Source organism: Desmodus rotundus, chromosome 2 (genome assembly GCF_022682495.2).
Source record: "Desmodus rotundus isolate HL8 chromosome 2, HLdesRot8A.1, whole genome shotgun sequence".
NCBI classification, from domain to species: domain Eukaryota; kingdom Metazoa; phylum Chordata; class Mammalia; order Chiroptera; family Phyllostomidae; genus Desmodus; species Desmodus rotundus.
Window position 1 is genome coordinate 147,804,379 of NC_071388.1, and position 19,573 is coordinate 147,823,951.

The 19,573-nt window shown below is 44.5% G+C and overlaps 1 protein-coding gene across 4 annotated transcripts in view; it reads left to right on the forward strand.

Annotated features, from left to right (window-relative positions):
* TANC1 (tetratricopeptide repeat, ankyrin repeat and coiled-coil containing 1) overlaps window positions 1–19,573 on the forward strand; it is a 217,733-nt gene that overhangs the window by 39,212 nt on the left and 158,948 nt on the right. For 2 of the 4 annotated variants that reach the window (XM_024579816.4, XM_045187354.3), the window contains one exon: window positions 13,161–13,269. Coding sequence is in view for 1 of the 4 variants with exons in the window: in XM_024579815.3 (XP_024435583.2) it covers window positions 12,669–12,720; window positions 13,161–13,269 (161 nt within the window). In the remaining 3 variants the exon portion in view is untranslated. Of the gene's footprint in view, window positions 1–12,505; window positions 12,527–12,641; window positions 12,721–13,160; window positions 13,270–19,573 lie in introns of those variants that run through there. The other 2 variants (XM_024579817.4, XM_024579815.3) reach the window with 2 other exon arrangements.

Below are 19,573 nucleotides of genomic sequence, written 5' to 3' on the forward strand. Positions count from 1 at the left end.
GCTCATATCCTTTCATGTAGAGCTTCATAATTTATTGTTTCATTTTGGGCTCCTTTGATTTAACAATGCTGATTAAAATAGGACTTTAAAGTGTGTTTTTCTTTTCCTTTTGAAAATCCCACCAAAGAAATGCAAATATATGCTGTGTGTAATGCTTACAGACCTGAACCTCCTTATTTGAATAACAGCTGGCAGCATTTATGACATGCTTACTGCATGCTAGCCGCTGTGTTAAGGGTTTTACACGCCTTATTTCTTTTAATTCAGAGTCAATTAAGAATATGTGGATTAGATTGAATTTTAGAATTGGAAGGGCTTGAACACATCTAATGCAGTTTGCTGCCTTTGCATAGGAAGCTGGCCAGGACCTCCGCATGTAAGAGACTCTCCAAGGTCATACACACATCTGTCGTGTGGTGTAGCCATTGTCTCCTTTTTTCTGCTTTCCTGTCTAAGGGTCTTTTTCTAGACACTTTTTCTGGACACCATGGTGCGTTTACTTTTATGTTTTCATCATCTGTGGGAAAACAGGGCTTGTTAAGTTAAGGTGTAGTAATATGTTATCACTCATATAAACAGCATCTGAGCTATGTATGGGTCATTACCAGGGTACCTGAAGTGGTTTGCTGGTGCAGGTGTGGTTTGGGACCATCTTGTGCTTTGTGAGATGACTGGAGTCTGGAGTTACGAGAGGCTAAGAAAAGAGACTCGAGTTCTTACTCATAAGCACAGGACCCTAAATTAAACGACCTGATCATCTTACAGATAATACTGTAAATGAGAATGTTAGGAGAATGTTGATCTTAAAACAGGTAATTTACCCACTGAGTGATATTATAGGTCTGTCCAGCAATTATCCAGCCACACATGCCAGCCATGTAATATGAAAAATAGAGACATTTATCGAAGAAGATATAAGATACAAGAAACATTTTATGTAGGACATTGATGCCTCAGTCCCCTTCAAAGTAGGCACCGTGGGACCTCACACAGCTCTCTCAGGATCTCATCTACTGTTCAAGCCACTCTGCAAAATCTTTTGTTGGAATTGCCATCAGCTGTCCTGTCATATTTTCCCAAGTCTCATCAATGGCCTGAAATCTCTTCCCTTTCGAAGGTGATTTTTGTTTTAGGAAAAGCCAGAAGTCGAAGGGTGCCAAGTTTGGGCTGTAGGCAGGGCTGAGTCACCTGGGTGATTTGATGTTTTGTCAAAAAACTCTGCATAAAATGATGCATGAGTGGGCGCGTTGTTGTGACGAAGCTGCCAATCACCAGTTGCCCATAGCCGTGGCCGTTTTCTTTGTATTGCATCTCTCAGCTGATGGAAAATATTGAGGTAGTACTCCTTATTAATTGTTTGGCCTAGAGGGGCACACTTGTGATGGACAACACCTTCCCAATCAAAAAACACAGCGAACATGGTCTTGATCTTGCTGCAACTTCGCTGCGCCTTCTTCAGGCCTGGAGAATCGGGCGACTTCCGTTGAGACAACTGGGCCTTCGTGTCCAGATAATGACTCTAGACCTACGATTCATCTCTGGTTATGACTTCTTGAGGAAATTGGGCTCATTGGTAGTGATTTGAATCAAGTCACTAGTGACAATGTTCCTTCTGCTCTGGTAGTGGAATCTGCAGAACGAATTTTGCAGATGTTCAACATTCTCACGTGTTTTGTTCGTTGGATCACTTCCAACAAATTCTTGACCATGTGTGAAGCATTTGTGCCACACTTTTGTTTGCGCTGCACTCATTACATTGTCCCTGAAAGCCTTCTGAATCATTCGAATAGTTTCCATGGAGGAATGTTCAAGCTAAACACAAAATTTGATGCAGGCTCATTGCTCTACTCAGTCATTTTGAATGAGAAAGCCACAGAGTACCCATGATCACTCAAGGGCATCTACCACCCCCACTGACTAGTACAGTGAAGTCGTCATTGTTTATGCATGCACATGCCAGTCCACTCTCCTTGGCTGCCAGGTTACACTGATGTTGCACAAACCGTTCTCATTATATTAACAGTGGCTGGATTTTTTCTGGACGGACCTCGTATGTTATCAAGTTCACATAATATTGGCCCTTGCCCACACTTCGGTAGATGTCAGTGATTCAGATCCATGTTTGAAGCTGGAGGGCAGGGTTTGAATCCTTTCCTCATTCAACTGAAAATTATTAAGGCTTTTCTTTTTAAAAGTTATTTTCCCAGTGACAAAAGTAATCTATGCTTCTGGTACAAAATTAAAAAAAAATACATGGAAAAGTAATTTTACCATTCAGAAATTTACTGCAGATGTTTAAAAGAAAATAGTAAATTTAATTTTATTTAAATTGACAGAATACAATGAAATTAAAACTGAAGGAATTGCTGAGCTTAAGATATATTTTTAAAAAATTTAATGTTTTCTGCACACACTCAAAAAAAATTGCTCTAAAGTTAAAAAAAGCACAATATGAAAAATATTGACAAGCCAGCACAAGAATCCAGGTTATTGTGACTTCAGAGAGTTCCTGTCTTTTCTACTTTACCATACTGTCCACATGCAAGAGAAGGATAAAAAATGCAGAGCAGGATATAATTAAAGGCCAGGGCGTGTGATACAGGCCATAAGTAAAAGTTTATAGAGGCCTGGAGAGGGGGCTTGTAAAGTCCCATTTAAAAAATGAAAAATCGAAGACAGCTGAAAAATTTTCATAAGGAAATTAATAGAGAGATCACTATCTCTCATTCATGGTACGAAAAAATAATTCTACTTAAAAATAGGTTTGAAAACCCTGGATATACATTATTTTACTTGTTTACAACAGCCTTTGGAGGTATTCCTACTTCGATAACTGAAGACTTGAAGGCTAATGGAGGGGAAGTGATGTGACTCCCTTGAGGTGACAGTGCTTGTCAGGGGCGTGGCCAGAATGCCACTCTTTCTCCACTGGTGCCCTTAGTGGGCTGTGACTCAGGAGGGAGATGGAGACGCTGCACAGGCACAGTTATGCGTCACCTGGCAGTCTTGTTTCCCTGAGCACACTTGCGGTATTGGAATTAAGCAGAAATGCCCTCTGTCCAGAATAGTAGGTTATGTGTCTCATATGTGCCTTTGTCCTTAATGTGTGTGCCTGGGGCCTCTTCTCTTATCTGGAGGCCAATTGAACTGTGAACATTGATGTGTGATTGGGGGTTCTCTCCATAAGAAATGGCAATCCAGAAATTAGAATTGTAGGCACTCTAGCCCTTAATTATATGTTCATCTATATTGTTTGTATTTCTCTTGCATGTAGGCAGCATGAAGCAGTAGAAGGGATGGGAGCTTTGAAACCAGCATAATCCTCAGCCCATTCTTTCTCTGTCTCTCTCTTTGTAAAAAAATTGTGGTAAAAGAAACACATGACATGAGATCTACCCCTTAGCAAGTTTTAAGGGAACGGTATTGTTAACTATAAGCACAATGTTGTACAGCAGAGCTCTAGAGCTTTTGCATTTTGCATCACTTTATAGCCACTGAACATTTCCCCATTCCCCTCCGCCCCTCCCCCCCCCGCCCCCGCCCTGCCCCTGGCATCCATCCGCCATTCTACTTTCTGCTTCTCTGAGTCTGACTACCTTAGATACCTCTTCGGAGTTGGAATCATCTAGTACTTGACCTTCTGTGACTGGCTTGTTTCACTTAGTGCAGTGTCCTCAAGATTCATCCATGTTGCAGCATGTGATAGGATTTCCTTTTTTAAAAAGGGTGAGTAATATTCCATTGTAGTTATACATTGGGTTGGCCAAAAAGTCCGTTCAGGTTTTTCCATAAAATAAAAGACAGCTTTCTCATTTTCACCAATAACTTTATTGATTTGGATATTTTGAGTATGTCGGCTATCTCCCACTATTGGTTTCTAGTGGGTAGAGGCCAGGGGTGCTGCTAAACGTCTTCCAGTGCATAAGACAGCCCCACAGCAAGGAATTATTTGGGCAGAATATCCATAGTACCAAGGAACTTTGCAAACCAGTTTGACACGTTTGGTCAGTCACAGCACGTTCCCCATACACTGCACAGATCTGTTTTGTGTGTGTTTCATTTGTGTTTTTACCTTTCTTGAAATAACAAAGCATAATACGCTACTTTATTATGTTGCATATTTTTTTCCGTCTTCCATCTTAAAATGGCTGCACAAAAATTCACCAATTTTGCGTCTTTTTTAAATGCATGCTAATATGACAGCTGAGACAATACAATCTAACAAAATTGTTTTGAATGAAGTTAAAGGCAACTAAGCAGTACTAGAGCCATCATACAGGAAAAATGAAATGAACTTTTTGGCCAACCTAATACTATGTGTTCTTTATCCGTTCGTCTGTTACAGACACTGAGGTGGCTTCTACTCCTTGGCTGCGGTGCACAGTGCTGTAGTGAACACAGGAGTGCAGGTGTCTCTTTGGAGCCCTGTTTTCAGTTCTTTTGGATAAATTCCCAGAAGTGGGATCGCTGAATCATATGCCTATTTTGTTTTTTAGGTTTGTGATTCGGAATGTGTGTCCCATGTCATGTGTGGCATACACAGTGGGTCTTCTGCCTGGAGTCACTGGGCAGCCCCCCTCGTTTGTGTATAGTCGCTGTGCTTTCTTATAGGTAGTTAGTGCTTTCTGCTTTACTAATGCCTTCCTGTTGTTGACCACAGAGTTATATGTTCAATAATGTTGAGAGTTAGTTTAAAGAGAAGTCATCATTTTCAAAAAAAAGAAAGAAGGAAAGAAATAAAAGAAAAACAAACTTGTATTCACTGGTCACTCAGCACAGCTGTGTCCCTGAGGAAGTGTTGACACTGCTTTTGGTTTTAAATGACTGCTGCGATTCCTTCCCAGGACCGAAAGCAGTTGCAAGGTTGGAATTTTCAGGATTGTTAACAAGATCAAAAAGCAAAGATATAAAGCCAAGGGGGAAAAGTCTTTCTACAGAATAGTGGTAGAAAGCAGAAAATGCTAGAATTCTGTAGAAAATGATGGGTATTGCAAAAATAAGCTTTGACCAGAAAATGAAAGTTGATGTTTTTCATGTTATTTTGAAGTGGCTGACAGTTTAGCTAGCTAGTTTTTACTATTGTCTGATTTTTTTAAAGGGTATTGATAAAAATGTACAAACAAATTTAGCTTTGTTAATGGGGCTTTAGAAAATGACTTGATTTCCTAGGAGAGAAGAATTTATCCGGTTATTTTCATGCTTGTAATTTCAGTGGTCGTAAGTGTTAGCCTTCAAGTGGTTTATAAGAAACCCTCTAATTCCCCTCCGCCCAGGGAAGACACAATTGCAGTTATTTCTCTGATATTTCTCAGGTTTTCCCTTAGAACTAGTGAATGAGGGTGCAGTGGCTTCGGTGTACCCTGGCAACAATGGGGGAGAGGATACATATCCTATTTTCTTTTGCTTTGATGATGTGTTGTTGCTGGGGTTTTAATTTTCGGTAAGGTAGGATCTGGATCTTGTGACTTATTTGTGTACTGGCCAGAGGACCCTCAGCTTCTTGTGATCTGAGTCATTTCCTATTGAGGCTCAATTTGGGCCTGGAACTCCCCACCCAGGTGTGGGAGATTTGTGGTAGGGGCAGCAGAACTGGTGTCTGCAGCTGGGAGGAAGTCCAGTGTGCCAGGAGGAAAGAGCAGGGGTGTTCAGTGCTAGTGGACTGGCAGATAGATGGTGGTCTGAGATGGTCCAGGGCATCAGATTGGCCTGACAAGGGCTTCCATGGGCCCTGATCTGCTGCCATGTGGGTTCAGGTTAGACCTCCAGTCCTATGGAGGATTGCCCAGACAAGGCAGCACCTCAGCCCTCAGGGACTTATCAAGAGCCGGACTCTGGCGCGGTTATCATAACTGAGTTAGAGGATGAGTTAGGCCTGTGGAATGCAGGAGAAAGAAGTCAAGTTATTAGACACAAGGTCAGGGCTTGTTGAGCAGCAAGAGCAACTTGGCCCAAGCTGTTTAAATCTCTATTCTAGGAATTTCCACTGGAGAGGAAGGTAGGGGCGAGGGTCAAGAGGCTTCAGCTGTGAGGAAGGAAGGGCTGTGGAAGCTGAAAACAGCAGCCAAGCCGTCCTGGACAGCCTAGAACTGACTGGAGAGATTTTCACTACCCCTGTGGATCATTGTACCCCTCTCGTAAATGAATGGATCTTAGTATAGAAGAGGCATATTCAACAATGAGCTTAAAACAAGATAGCATTACTTTTAAGAATCTGGAAATAGATTTAGTTTTTAACTCAGTTTAGATAAAAACCCAGCAATTCCACTTGTGGGAATTTATCTGAAGAAACCTAAAACACTAGTTTGAAAGAATATACGCACCCCTATGTTTATTGCAGCATTATTTACAATAGCCAAGGTTTGGAATCAGCCCAGTATCCATCAATAGATGCGTGGATAAAACAAATATGGTACACTTACTCAATGGAATACTTCGTGGATGTAAAAAAGAAAATTTTACCCTTTGCAACAGCATGGATGGACCTGGACAACATTATGCTAAGTGAAATAAGCCAATCAGAGAAGACTAATACCATATGATTTTACTCACATGTGGAATCTAATGAACAAACTGAACTAACAAGCAAAATAGAGACTCATAGATAGCAGGCTGATAGCTCTGGGAGGGGGTGAAGGGTGGAGGAATTGAGCAAAAAAGAAAAAGGACTCATGGACACGGACAACAGTGTGGTGATTATGGGGGAAGGGGGAGGGGGGAGGGAGGGATGGAAAAGGGTATAAGTGGGATAAATGGTAATGGAAAAATACAATAAAAACAAACTTTAAAAATTCCAAGTACAAATCATAACCATATATATAGAACTATGAATGAAATTCATTACAGTACTGTCTTTGCTAAACCCAAAGCAAATCAGTACTTTTGAATGCTATTACTTATCAAGACATAAACATGAAGTCACCCAGTATCATTTCTGGAGAGATAAATGGCTGAAGCTCTTTGAAGTTGGGTTGCCTTAGATCAAGGGAGAGCTCACTCTAACTTCTGAGGTCCAGATAGGCACACGCAGTGGTGCAGGGCTTACTCCTTGGCTCTGTGACCCATAGAGATTAGGTTCCCAGATGAACCGAAGATTGCCCCATTGATCCCAGAATCCAACACATGAACCTATGCTTTTAACTGCGTAAGAAAACAGGAAAACGGGTCCCTTTACAGATGAGAGAAATGCTTGGGCTGTTTTTTAAAAAAGATTGTATTCATTTATTTGAGAGTGGGGAAAGTAGGGAGAAAGAAAGGGAGAGAACCATCGAAGTGAGAGAGGAACATTGATCAGTTGCTTCTCACACACGCCCCAGTTGGGGACCTGGCCCACAACCCAGGTATGTACCCTGACCAGGAATCAAACTGGCAACCTTTTGCCTTGTGGGATGACATTCAACACACTGAGCCTCGAAGACTGGGGCTGCTTGGGCTATTTTAAAACACACTCATTTAAATGCCCCACCTCCTTAAGATCATCTGATGGTCTTAGGGCTTCTGGACAGATTGAACTGGCCAAGGGCCAACCAGTGTCAGCTGTTGAGATGTGGTGATGGGGACACGGTGTCCAGACAAAACTGTTCCTCTGCTGAAGGAAACTCCTACTCTGGGGAAGAGCTTTCCTCACAGATACCACAAGACGAGGTGGTAGATGAAAAGTGAGGAGCGTGTGGTAAGGTCAGGTCGGGAGTAGCTCGATAGGAGGATCCCCATCAGAATGGCAATGCGGAGGGGCTGTGCCTGCCTCTGAAAGTCTATCCCTGTGTTCAGGGCTGTTGGAGGCCAGAAAGAGAGAGTGTGTTGCCGTTGGATACAGTACCGCCCTCCCAACCACCCCCACCTCTTCTTAGAACACATGGATCTTAGGGCCTGAGGTTGGCCTTGTGGGCATCTTCTCCCCCCTGGATACAGTGGCTGGAGACCCACTGAAAGTGAAGTAACGTTTTCTTCTGCCTGGGGTAATCTCAGAGCCACTAATTGCACTGCTTCAAAATGCTTTGTTTTGGTGTCCTTGGACACTTTGGGGGATTGAAAGGCTATTTAAACCCTAACAGCCTGTAATCTATGGTTTGGGATTTATAAATTGTCTCCTGTCAGTCACAGCTTCTCAGGGCTGTCATTGTGCCTTGATCTAACAGTCTCTCTCCACCCTCTTAATTTATGGTGGCCTGGGAAACCAAGTATTTCCCTCCTGCTAGAATTGTATCTAAAGGAGTAAAATAGCTCTCGGGAGAGCCTGGGGAATGGGTGTTGGGTAGAGGTTGGAAAAGAGGTGGGAAGTTCTCTTCTGAATTGTGCAGGAATTTAGTTGAGGGTTTTGGCAGCTGGAAAGCCCAAATCTTGGTTCCTAGCTATTTGCTGGATAGTTGAGATTGCTAGCGTATGACTTCTCTCTTCCGCCTTTTCTCTAGTTGTGTGCAAATCTCCTCTCCTACCCTTACTGATTTTGTTATGGAAAGGAGAGAATAAAAGTTTCCTGAGGGGAAATGAGAAGAAGGTGAATGAAAGGAAAGTTGGGACTGAGGCAGGGGCTTGTTTTGTCCATCAGGCACTGTTCTTGAAACCTAAGATGTATGGAGCCCTGTGGAAGATACAGAGGGATGATGGGGACCCTGCCTTCAGGAAGCTTAACGTTCAGTTGGGAGAAAAAATGAGCAGACCTGCAGCCCTCAGTTGAAAGCGGTAGAGAAGTTTTGCATCGGGTGGGAGTTCAGAGAACTGCGACTTGAGGCAGGAGCGGGAGCCAGCAGTGCTGGGATCCAAGTGGTACTTGAGTAGGTGATGGTACCGTCCAGTACACATTGGACAGGCCAGAGACATTGGGAGATCGAGGAGGGTGAGTTGATGAAACCCCAGTTAGGAAGTGGCAGTGGTTAGGGAGAGACTTAGAAGGACAGCCCAGTTCAAAGGCAGCATTGATGAGGGTTTGTGACTGGTTCACAGACTGTTTGTTGTGTCTGTGTGGTTGCTTAAAACAGACTCTTGGGCTCTACATCAGATATTACGGTTCCACTCTTAGTTTGGGGTGATGTCCGGAATGGCCCAGGTCATTCTGGTACAGATAGTAAAGGATGAATAAGGCAAACCTGATTAATTCCCCCAAGAGGGAAAGAAATTGGAAGGAGGCATCGAAGCTGGACAGCCTGCTTTTTGTCACTCTATTAGAGAACCAGTAGAGAGCAGGTAACTCTAGGAATTATGGGACATGGAAGGAAGCGAGAGCAGAATTAGCTCCTCAGCTGGGGACAGTGTTCCACAGTCCTCGCCCTTCACCCAGGTACACAGGTTCTCTTTCTTACGCAGTCACCGCCACATCTGAGCACATCATGGTGCTAGCTGAAATCAAGTTCAGGTTCAGCCCACATACGAGCCAGCTGGTTTTATACCCAGCTAAGCCTTGTTCTTTGGGTGATGTAACTCCAGGCAGAGATCCTATAATGAGTATGTGCTTTGTTAGATTGGGCGGGCTAGAAAATATGGATTGTCAGTAAAAAAACCCCGTCAGTGCTGTTATTAGAAGAACCAAGAGAAATCACAGCGATAAATAGTTTAGTAGTTTCTTCACATGTGAAAGCCATCATGTTATATCACTTCTCACGTAGTAAACACTTGATAAAAGCATGTCTTTACAGATGAGCGTTAATACCTCTTGCCAACTCAACGATAGAGGCCGGCCAGGGCTCATTTAGGTGATGAACCACTCAGCCTGTCCCCACGCCCATCTTTTCCCTGCAGGGGGTGGGAGGCGGGGTGCACCTCAGGCCACACCCAGCCCTGACGGCATCTCCTGCACGTTGTCACTCCAGGTATGGAGTTCTTTTCCCAGTCCTTTTGTATTTCTTCTCCCATCCTCTTTTTTTTTTAGGCAGAAATATGTCTTTCCCTCCTCCCAATATTAAAGAAAACACCCTTAAAATAGGTCAGGGGTAGTGGTTCACAATCCTGGCTATGCATTAGAATTAGTGGGTCAGCTTTAAGAAGTACCGACATTTGGGTCCCATCCCCAGAGATTCTAATTCTTTTGGGCATCAGAGTTTTCAGAGCTCCCCAGGGGATTCTGATGGGTGGTTTGGGTCGAAGACATACCTTGGGTAGTGGAGAGATGTAACAGTACACCTGTCTCAAGGGAAATGGAAGCCTCAAGATTTGAAGTGGAAGTAGGTATTTTTAAATAATGCCTTTTGTGTTCGTGTCTGAACTGTGAGCCGGATCCCCACAGAGTTCTCCTTCTTGCTACCTTCCTTCTTTCTTTAGGCCTGCTTTCTGTAGGCACCCGCATTCACGATGAAACAAAACAAAATCTAGACCTTTCTTCTAGTCGCTCTGGGATTTTTGCGGTGTCGTTTTCTACTCTGTCCGTCCGCACAGTGGGGAGTGACCGGAGTCTGCTCGTGAACTCCGCAGGTCACGATGCCTGGTGGCCTTCCCCACGCCGTGTCACCTCACTGGGCTGCTCTGGAGGAGTGCTAGCGCTGCAGGGTCCTGCCGCCCCGAGGTTTGGACTGTCACGTGGGGCCAGTGCCTCCGACCAGGAGTGCACACAGTCATCCTTGTTTTGTGGTCTGTGGAGGCTCATCGCTAGATTTTTAGGAGGATATTTGACAGAAAACAATTTTTGGGGGGTGAATACTAACTTCTGTTGGATAAACAACTTTGAAGTTTCTCTGTTCGTCCTTGAAAGAGGGTAATGACCAGGAGGTTAATCCTAGTAACTCTTTTTAAAAGCATCTTAAGGTGGGTTTTTCTTTTTTTTGAGCCAATTGGAAATTAGATTTGAAGATACAAAGCAATTGAGGTCATCGTTCAGTTAGTCTCTAAACTCTTGTGTTTTGGTTCCACAAAAATTCTTTTAGCAAGTGAATTTTGTCATCTTGTGCATTTTACATGAGACTATTTCATAGTGTGATACTTCGTTTTCAGAACTTTATTGGGCCCAAATTTCAGATTGTGCATTGAAAAGGCCTTTGAACAGACGGGTGGCAAAACAAACAAACAAAAAAAGTGAGAAGTTCTATGTTTTTGCTAATTTAAAATAGATCTGAAGGACAAAAAATGAAAAGTGAAGGCGTAGTTTCCCTGAGTCTGATCAGTGAGTGACCTAAGTGTAGCTAGAACTGCTAGAGTTCCTCTGGTCTCGCTGACCTTCCTTTCTCCTTTCCGTAATTGCTGAATACGGCCCTTAAAACCCATGTAGGACCAAATACAGAATCTCAACTCTGTGATCTCATCACCACAAAAACAGGCTGTAGGGACAGTCCTCACAGGAGCCGCCTCCCTTTGGGACATCTGTAACTCTGTAATTTATAGTGGTGCCTTTGTAGTCTTAAACTCTGAAAGCGCGTATCCCCCTGCCCTTTACAGAGTAGTGTAACACAGGGGTTGCTCTGGGTGCAAAAGGGACCAGAGGGACAGTAGATGTGAGCATAACCTGTGACATCTAATTTGAAGGGCACGTACGTCCGTGGGTCCTCTGAGCAGAGGGTCTGTCTGGCAGCGGGCAGGTTGTGGGCTATGATGGATACTCTTGTATACTTGTCTGTCCCTTGTGGTGGGGACAAATGAGAAGCCTGCCGTTTCTGCTGAGGTGTGCTTTATGAAAGGAGCTTGGCTGAAGTGCTGGCAGCAGCTGTCGGATGGATTCCCTCCCTGTCTGCCAGAGCCCTCTGCAAAGTGGCAGGTGATCCTTTTTATGAGTGAATAATAGGAGGACGCCTCAGATATTTGAGCTACTATTCACCAGGTGGTGCTGTCCTGCAGTGAATGCTTAAGTGCTAGCCAGTGAGGTCAGCAAGCTGGTGAGGAAAGAACCCAGGGCGCTCAGAAGCATTGGCAGCATTTGTGGGCTGTCGCTGAACACGCGACAAAGCCTTTCGGAGGAAACATTAAACATTTGACAACGGGTGACCACCTGGTCCGCGGAGCCTTCTCCTCTGTGTTCTGCTTGAGGGAGATCTCCGCTGCCTGATCCGGGGGAAGACGAGCCTGTCCCCTGCATCACCTGGTTTCCTCCCCGAGAAGAGCGCCTGTGCTCTGTTCCCATCCCTGAAATCCTGGTGGGTAAGCAGGGCGTGTTGCCTACAGCACCCCATTCAGACCTAAAAGGGAGGAAAGGCCTCCACCCCGTCTTTGCACGCACAAACCTAGTAGTACTCAGGTGCCCTGCCAAGGTGGTTTGGTTGGCCCAAACGTGACTACCCGCGATTTTGTCCTTCTTGGCAAAGCAGCCTTGGCAGCACTGCTGAGGAGGGAATCGACTTGGGCGAGAGCCTGGTTGCCTGTGTCTTTGAGCACGGAGAGCTCCCTTCAAAAAGAACGTTTTCCAGGATTGGGTAACAGTGAAGAGAACATTCCCCAGGGAAAGACTCGGAGCCAGGCACGGGAAACCTTTCACTGGGCCTTTTAGTCAACACACAGACCTCTACTTCTGCTCAGAGCAGGAGGCAGGTGTGGGGACGCCAGGTGAGACCCGCCCTTGAGACACTGGTAGGAGGGGACATGAAGGCAGAGGGAAGCAAATGACAGAACACAGGTACCAGCAAGGTGTTCTGGGGGTGGGGGTGGGGGACGACTGGGAGATGCCATGGGGGCGGGCCGGGCTGGGGCATGCAGGGGACACTTGAGCTGTGTGTAGAGGATGACTAATTTCCAGAGTCGGGGAGAGGTGTTTCAGGATGGGGGACAGGGAGAGCAAGAGCGTGAAACTGGGCAGTGTGTTCGGAAATGGTGAGTTGTGTAGAGAGCTGGGGCCTGTGAGGAGTGGGGCAGGACATAGGGGAAGGAGGTACCTGGAGAACTTCAGAACTGTGTTTTAGAGAGGTTCTTGGCCCCTTATCTTAAACCTTTGAGAAATTTCATTGTTGGGCTTTAAACCTGTTAGCATCTCGTAAAGAGAAAACCTGAGATAGTGGAGGAGGTAAATGGGACACTTCAGTACCCTGCTCTAGACAAGGGGCGTTCAGTGAAAGTCCCTGGTCGCCTTGGACGGAGGGAAGCCGAAAGAAGCTCCCTCAGCTTCTCCCTGGGAGAGCAGCCTGGATGTGCTGCCGTCTGCTTCCTGCCCGTCGCGGCCTCCTTGGGATTTTTAGGAGGTTGTAACTGGGTTTATAAACTCTGTGCTGCGTGTCTCGCCCTGCGAGTGTGCTGACAGGTTTCCTTTTTTCCAGTTTTCCTTCCAGCTTTCTGTGGTCATCTTGTCCGGAGGAACTTGGCCGGTGCCCCCGAGGGAGACAGCTCCTCTCTGTTGCAAGCAAGTGGAGCCTGGGGTGAGGTGAGGTGAGTGAGAATTCAGAGGTGAGGGGGGAACTGGCCTCTTGACAGACCAAGTTTTCCAAGATATGCTATTTTCTGAAAGTGTTGAGAGCTTTGAAGGTAAATCGGGTTTTTATTCATACAAATTTAAGGATAATTTAAAAAAATAAATCAGTGTCTAAGTTATATTAAAGCACTCTTTAATAATATGGATGCTTCAGTACCTTCTTTCAGAACTTTTCTAGTTTTACTTATTTGCGCCTACTTCAGGGTTTTTTGGTCTTTTTAGTGTCTGGCACAGTACTTTCCCACTGAAAACATTTACTGTATGTTGAGTGAATGGCCTAGTGTCTTGGCTTCCAGTGTGCTTACCCAGAAGTACAACTGATACAGGTTTTCAGATTTTTGATAATGTCGGACTGGCTGTCTATTTTTATCACTGTCATCTCCTGTTCCCTGTTCGCCATGAAGAACTATGTGAAGTTGAATCACAATTCCCTCTTTAGCTACCAGGAGGCGAACAAGAGAACATTTACAACGCTCCTTACCTCACTGCCCCGCCTGGGTTGGCTTTTTAGGTTCACACCAGTTGCAACTGATTGAGGTACTGTCTCCCACCTGTTTTGCAGGTGTTGTAACTTATTTTGAATGGGGTTGGTCCCCTCCCCCAGGTGTCAAGGAGCATTTTCTATTTGTGTGGCTTCAGGAACTTTAGGAAAGTTGCTAACGGACTCCTGTCTGTGGGTTTCCTGCACTGTAGTCCTACATGTAAATTGTGAAACAGAATGCCTACTTCAAGGGGTTTAGTCAGGTTGGAGGTTAGTCCAAGAGAGTGGGCTGAGAACAGTCTGCAGTCCTGTCCTCAGTGAGCACAGCTTGGAGGACTGGTCTCGTGTGTGCTCAGCTGCTCACAGTTGAGGCGGCAGAGCAGGAATCTGCGGGAGGTCCTGGACGGCATGGTTGACTGGAGTCGCCGAGGACTCTGCACCGGGTCCTTGCTCTGTGCATGTTGGAAATGCTCCTCCATAGGAGATGGGGGTCACGGTCATAGTTGCTTCCAAACGTCTGAATTCTTGAACCGCCCATGTGATATGCAGGTGCACTCCGCTGTCTGTCTGTCTGGTGTGGCTTGCTAGCAGGATTCCCTGTTCTGCATTCACCCCCGCTGCCATGCCTTGCTTGTCCATGAAGAACAGAGTAGCCACATTGCTCCCCGAAGCTTTGGGAGATCCTTCCAAAGGCAGAGCTTCTCGACAGGAGCCCGGCAGTGGGATGCACAACAGAATCCCCCAGGAAGCTTTAAAAATGAGGACACTGAGACTTCCCAGGCGTGCTGAGTTACAATCGTGGGGGAGGGGAGGGAGTCTTTGCTGGATGTGTGTCTTTTCAGAGCTCCTCAAAAGGTGATGGTGTGTAACTGCTTGAAAAATATTTGTATGTGGAGGAGCCTTACAAACAAAACCCTCTTTCTTAGCCTGAGCAGATGTTTGGGGGGAATTAGTTTTGAACTCTCCTAACTAGTTTAACTAGTTTACACTGCCAACCCAAACATTGCCTTGTTGTGCCATAATTTGCATTGTAGAACCGTTTTATAACTTCAATTTAAAATTGCCTGTGACAACACTTTCTATGGTTGTAAGTATACAAGGACGTTGAAGGACAACTTACTGTATTTAACAAGAGCTTAGGCTGATTTAGAAATCCAGGTGGGAATCTGCTTACCTGGAATTTTACCGAAGTATGCATAGATTTGCATATTGAAACCAAAGCCTCTGACCTGTGGTAACACATTTCTGAAAGTAACATTGAATAGCTATTTAAGTGTATTGCCCTTAGAGATTTTTTGGACAGGAAATTTATTAATAAGTTATACATGTTTTTTTTTTTCCTCCTCCAGTTTTTTGGGTGGCAGAGAATTAGCTAATCTTTTTTCTCCTTCTCTGGGACCAACTTTAAGAAGTAGATAGGAGCTTAATAGGAAGGATCATTTTAAATGGTTTTTGTGGTTTTTAACTGTTTCTTTTGCAAATTCCCTTTCTATGAAAGAAGACCCTACAACCCGTTGTTCTGTGAGGTTTTAATAATATGATGGGTTTCATGGAAAATAGGAAGTTTCTATTTTGAAATCAAAGAATTTTACCATTTAGGAGGGACCTTACAGAAGACTTGTCATTTGGTTTCCATTGCCTCAACTTCATGAAACTGCTCTTGTTAAGGTCACAAATGGCCTCTTATAAGATTCTTTTTTTAAAGATTTTATTTATTTTTAGAGAGAGAAGAAGGGAGGGAGAAAGAGAAGGAGAGAGACATTGAAGTGTGAGAGAAACATTGATCTGTTGCCTCTTGCGTGCAGCCACCGGGGACCTGGCCCACAACCCAGGCACATGCCCCTGTTGGGAATAGATCCAGTAACCTTTCGGTTTGCAGTTTGCAGGACAGCGCCCAACCCACTGAGCCACACGGGTCAGGGGCTGATAGGGTTCTTGACATGACTTTCTATGGCATTCCTCATTTGCAAGTCTCTCCTCTAGGTTCCTTTGCACCATTCTTGACTGCTTTGCTTTTCCTCCTTTCATTTCTTCCTAGGTCCTGCTGTGTCTGCCCTTAAATGTTCCTGTGTCCTGGGCCTTCTTCCTTGGTGCTTTTCTTCAGTTTGCTCCGCCTCTTTGGGGACCACAGTACTTCCATGACCTCAGCTACCAGCCACATGTTAATGGCCCTCAAGTCTCTCTCTAATTTCACCCTCATCTCAAACAATCTTTTAGGCATTTCTACTTGGATGACTCATATGTACTTTTAACTTGCAATATCCAAACTGAACCCTTTTTCCTCCTAATTATTGCCTACTTCCTGCCCCCAGCCCTCCCCCAAAATTCCCTCACCCCCATGTCTCTGTCTGCTTTCCCACTTTGGTCATTGGCATTATTCAAGCCAGAACTGTGATTCATCCTTCCTCCTCCTTCAGTCAGCCCTGTATTTTAATTGGCAATTCTGTCCTATCATTTTAATGTCTAAATAAGAAAGGAAAAGATTATTCCACTGACATTTTATTATTATGGGCTTTAAAAGTAGTACTTGGGCCTATATCAGCAGATCTAATAACAGACAATTTTGACTATTTATGTAATATACACTTCATGCTAGGCACAGTCCTAGGTACTTTTCCTGTGTTTATTTCTAAATTTCACAACTATTTTATGGTGTATCACCTCTGTTATAAATGAGGAATCTAAGGTTCATGGAGATGATGCTATAGGCCCAGGATCAAAGGGCATGTAAAGCCCAGTGGAGTTAGGGTTTGGGGATTTTAAACCTAAAGGTGGGTCTGCCTGACTCCAGAAAAGTCTTGCTCCATTCCCATAATGCCCCAGCACTGTTTTAGACTTCTGGTGAGTAGGCTGACTTTGTCGAGGGCAGGAAGCAGGTCTTATTCATATTTGTGTGTCATAACTGTCTATTTTTTCTTACATAGTAGGTACTAAGGACAAGATCCTTAATGGCAAAGGTATGGTCTCTCTCTTCATCAGGGTCCAATCCCTGGCCCCATCAGCTGAGCATTAGCTGGGTTGCCTGAGATTAGGATGGTGGGGTCATGCTGTGACCCCTCAGAGGGCTTTTTATGATAATCAGAAGGAATGGCATAAGGGAAAGTACTTCAAAATTCAAGGCGATTTTTGGAAGTCAGTCATTGGCCAGCTCAGACGAGCCTCTTCTGTCTCTCGCTCATAAATGATAGCATGTGAAAGTATAAACTCTTCTGGATGTCTCCTCGTGCTGACTGAATCATACACCTGCCAGCAGTGATAAAGGCAGAAGAGGCTCTGTCAGGTAGGGAATTCGTAGATCTAATTTTTATCAGATCTGAGCATAACTGTTTTAGAACAGATAAGCATATAATCTACAAAAACTAGATAGTTCATATTTAGCTGTAGGTAGGTAAATTAAAATAGAGTCATTGAAAACAGTTTGTCATTCAGAATTTAGAAATCATATAACTTCTCTAAGTCTCAAATTTTTTCATTTTTACAAAATTGCCCTATAAATTTGGGGTAATGCTGTATATCTTACAGGGTTTTAACTGCAAGTGACAGATAATGTATCTGAAGACGGTGGGTCTTTGGTGAGTAGAAGCTTTTACCATCCAAATGTAGTTATCACAGGCCTAAATTTTCAGATGTAAAAAGGCTTTTGCAGGTGGATGAAGGGACGTTTCAGGAAGAGTTCCTGTGAGGTGGGAAGGGCGTGTCTAAAGCAGTGGCTTTCGGGGCTGTGAGCCCTGAGGAGCAGCCTCATCATCAGCTGGGACTTGTTAGAAATACAGAGCCTCAGCTTCATTTCACTCCTAAAAATCAGCCTCAGGGGATGGGGCCCAGCAAAGTGGCTTCACAAGCCCTGCAGGTGATTCCGATGCCCTTTAACTGGGCTGAAGTGTGAGGAATCAGACCGCAGGCTTTTGGAGTAATCCTGTGGGACAGCAAGGCCTCCCCAGATTGGTGGGAGGGGGTGGGGAGGGGACAGATTTGGTGAGACTTAGTAACTTGATGGACGTTCGCTAGACAAGGACAGAGGCCATGAGGATGTAGAGACCTTGACTCTGGTGGACTGACAGGGGGGTTGCTTCTCGGCAACAACCTGGAACACGGGCTGGTGAGTGGGGTTTGGAGGTCGGGGAAAGAGGAAGGAGAGCTGTTCTGGACACGTTGCGCTTGTGTTGGGGGGCTGAGACCAGCAAGCTGGGGATGAGCACGCCGCTGCAGCGCGGTCAGGCAGTGTGGAGACAGGTCTCTGGGCTGCCCTCGCAGAGGTGGCAGTTGAAAGACGTGGTTTTTAAGATGATTTTTTTCCCAAAGAAAATGGTACAGAGAAGAGAGAGCCAAGATTGAGGGCTTTGGAATTGTATATTTGAGGTCACGGCATCCAGTTTCCCTTTCAGAAGGGTAAGTATAAATGTTCAGGGGTATGTGGTGATACAGTTTTAAATAAAACCCAGTTATCACAGTAACGTTGGAGCTTTGTCACAGTGCTATCTTTAGGCCCGTGTTTGTGCAGTAGAGGCTGGTCTTGTACTTCGTGCCGTCTTGTGTGCCCGAGCGGCGTTCTAGTATGTTTTTCTCCAAGAAAGGAAGTGGAGTTTGGTGGTCAGACGGAAGGTGGCCTGGGGTGGGGCTGCTGAGTTTCTCTAAGTCTCAGTTTCTTTCTCTGTCAGTGAAGCCAGTTATAGCTCCTACCCGCTTCTTGCTGTGAGGAATGAACGAGATACTTCGTAATGAAAAACGTAACGGTGTCTGCCGCAGGGTGCTTTTGTTTCAACCTCTACTAGTATTTTCATGGTGGTTTGTTGGACTTGTGGAGTAAATTTAGGTCTTCTATTTGTAACAGACTTACAGTATTATTAAGAGGAGGTAATTATCAGAAGTCATAATATACCTCTGAGTTGGAGATGAAATGTCTTTGTGGTTTTCAGTGAATTCTCAGGACACTGAAGTATGGGCTTCATTAGGTTTATGACAAGGCAGAAGGAAATTGGTTTGGGAAGTTGAGTGCATAAAAGCAAGGTCCAGATATTTAAAAAATTATTTTATATCCAGCTTTGTTGCAGACTCATATTTTATTGCACCAGAAAGATGTTACACGGAGACCATGAAATCTTAATACATCTGTGTAACATCTTCATTATATCTAGAATAGTTTCACATCCAACTGTGATTTAAAGACATTGAAGAAACATGTGTTCCTATTTTCCACTGGGTTTTAATCGGGCTGCTTTTCCTTAACGGGAGGCATTTGGACCACACACTTACATGTAGGAAGTAACTTTGTAACTGCTACATGTACATGTATAAGGAAACTTCTCAGTTTGGAGACTGGAGCTTCTGGAACTCACCCCCCAAGCCCCACCCCCGACTGGAAGAACAGAGAGCTGAGTGGGCGTGGACATGCCCCTGTGGTTCCTGCGCCACGTCACAATGCCAATTTTGTTCCTTAGCTTTGGGCTGTGTTTCATTCTGTCTTTGTGTGTTCAGAGAAGTGGTGACAGAATCCATGATCAAAGGTTTCACCGCAGAGTCACTGAGGACTTTCATTGAACCTTTCACTGGGTTTTATAGAACAAAAAACATGTTCATACAGGGCATGCCACGTAACTTTGCGTATAAAGCTTGAATGTCATAGGTTTGATTAAAATTCTCTGGCACTCTTAAAAATGACATTTGTCATCCTGATGCATAGGAAGTAATCTGTAATTCAAAATTTAGTTGAATTTAAAAATTTAGGTTTTTTTTTTTTTTTTTTTGCTATTGGGCCGGGTTTGGATGCCTTCAGTTTAGTA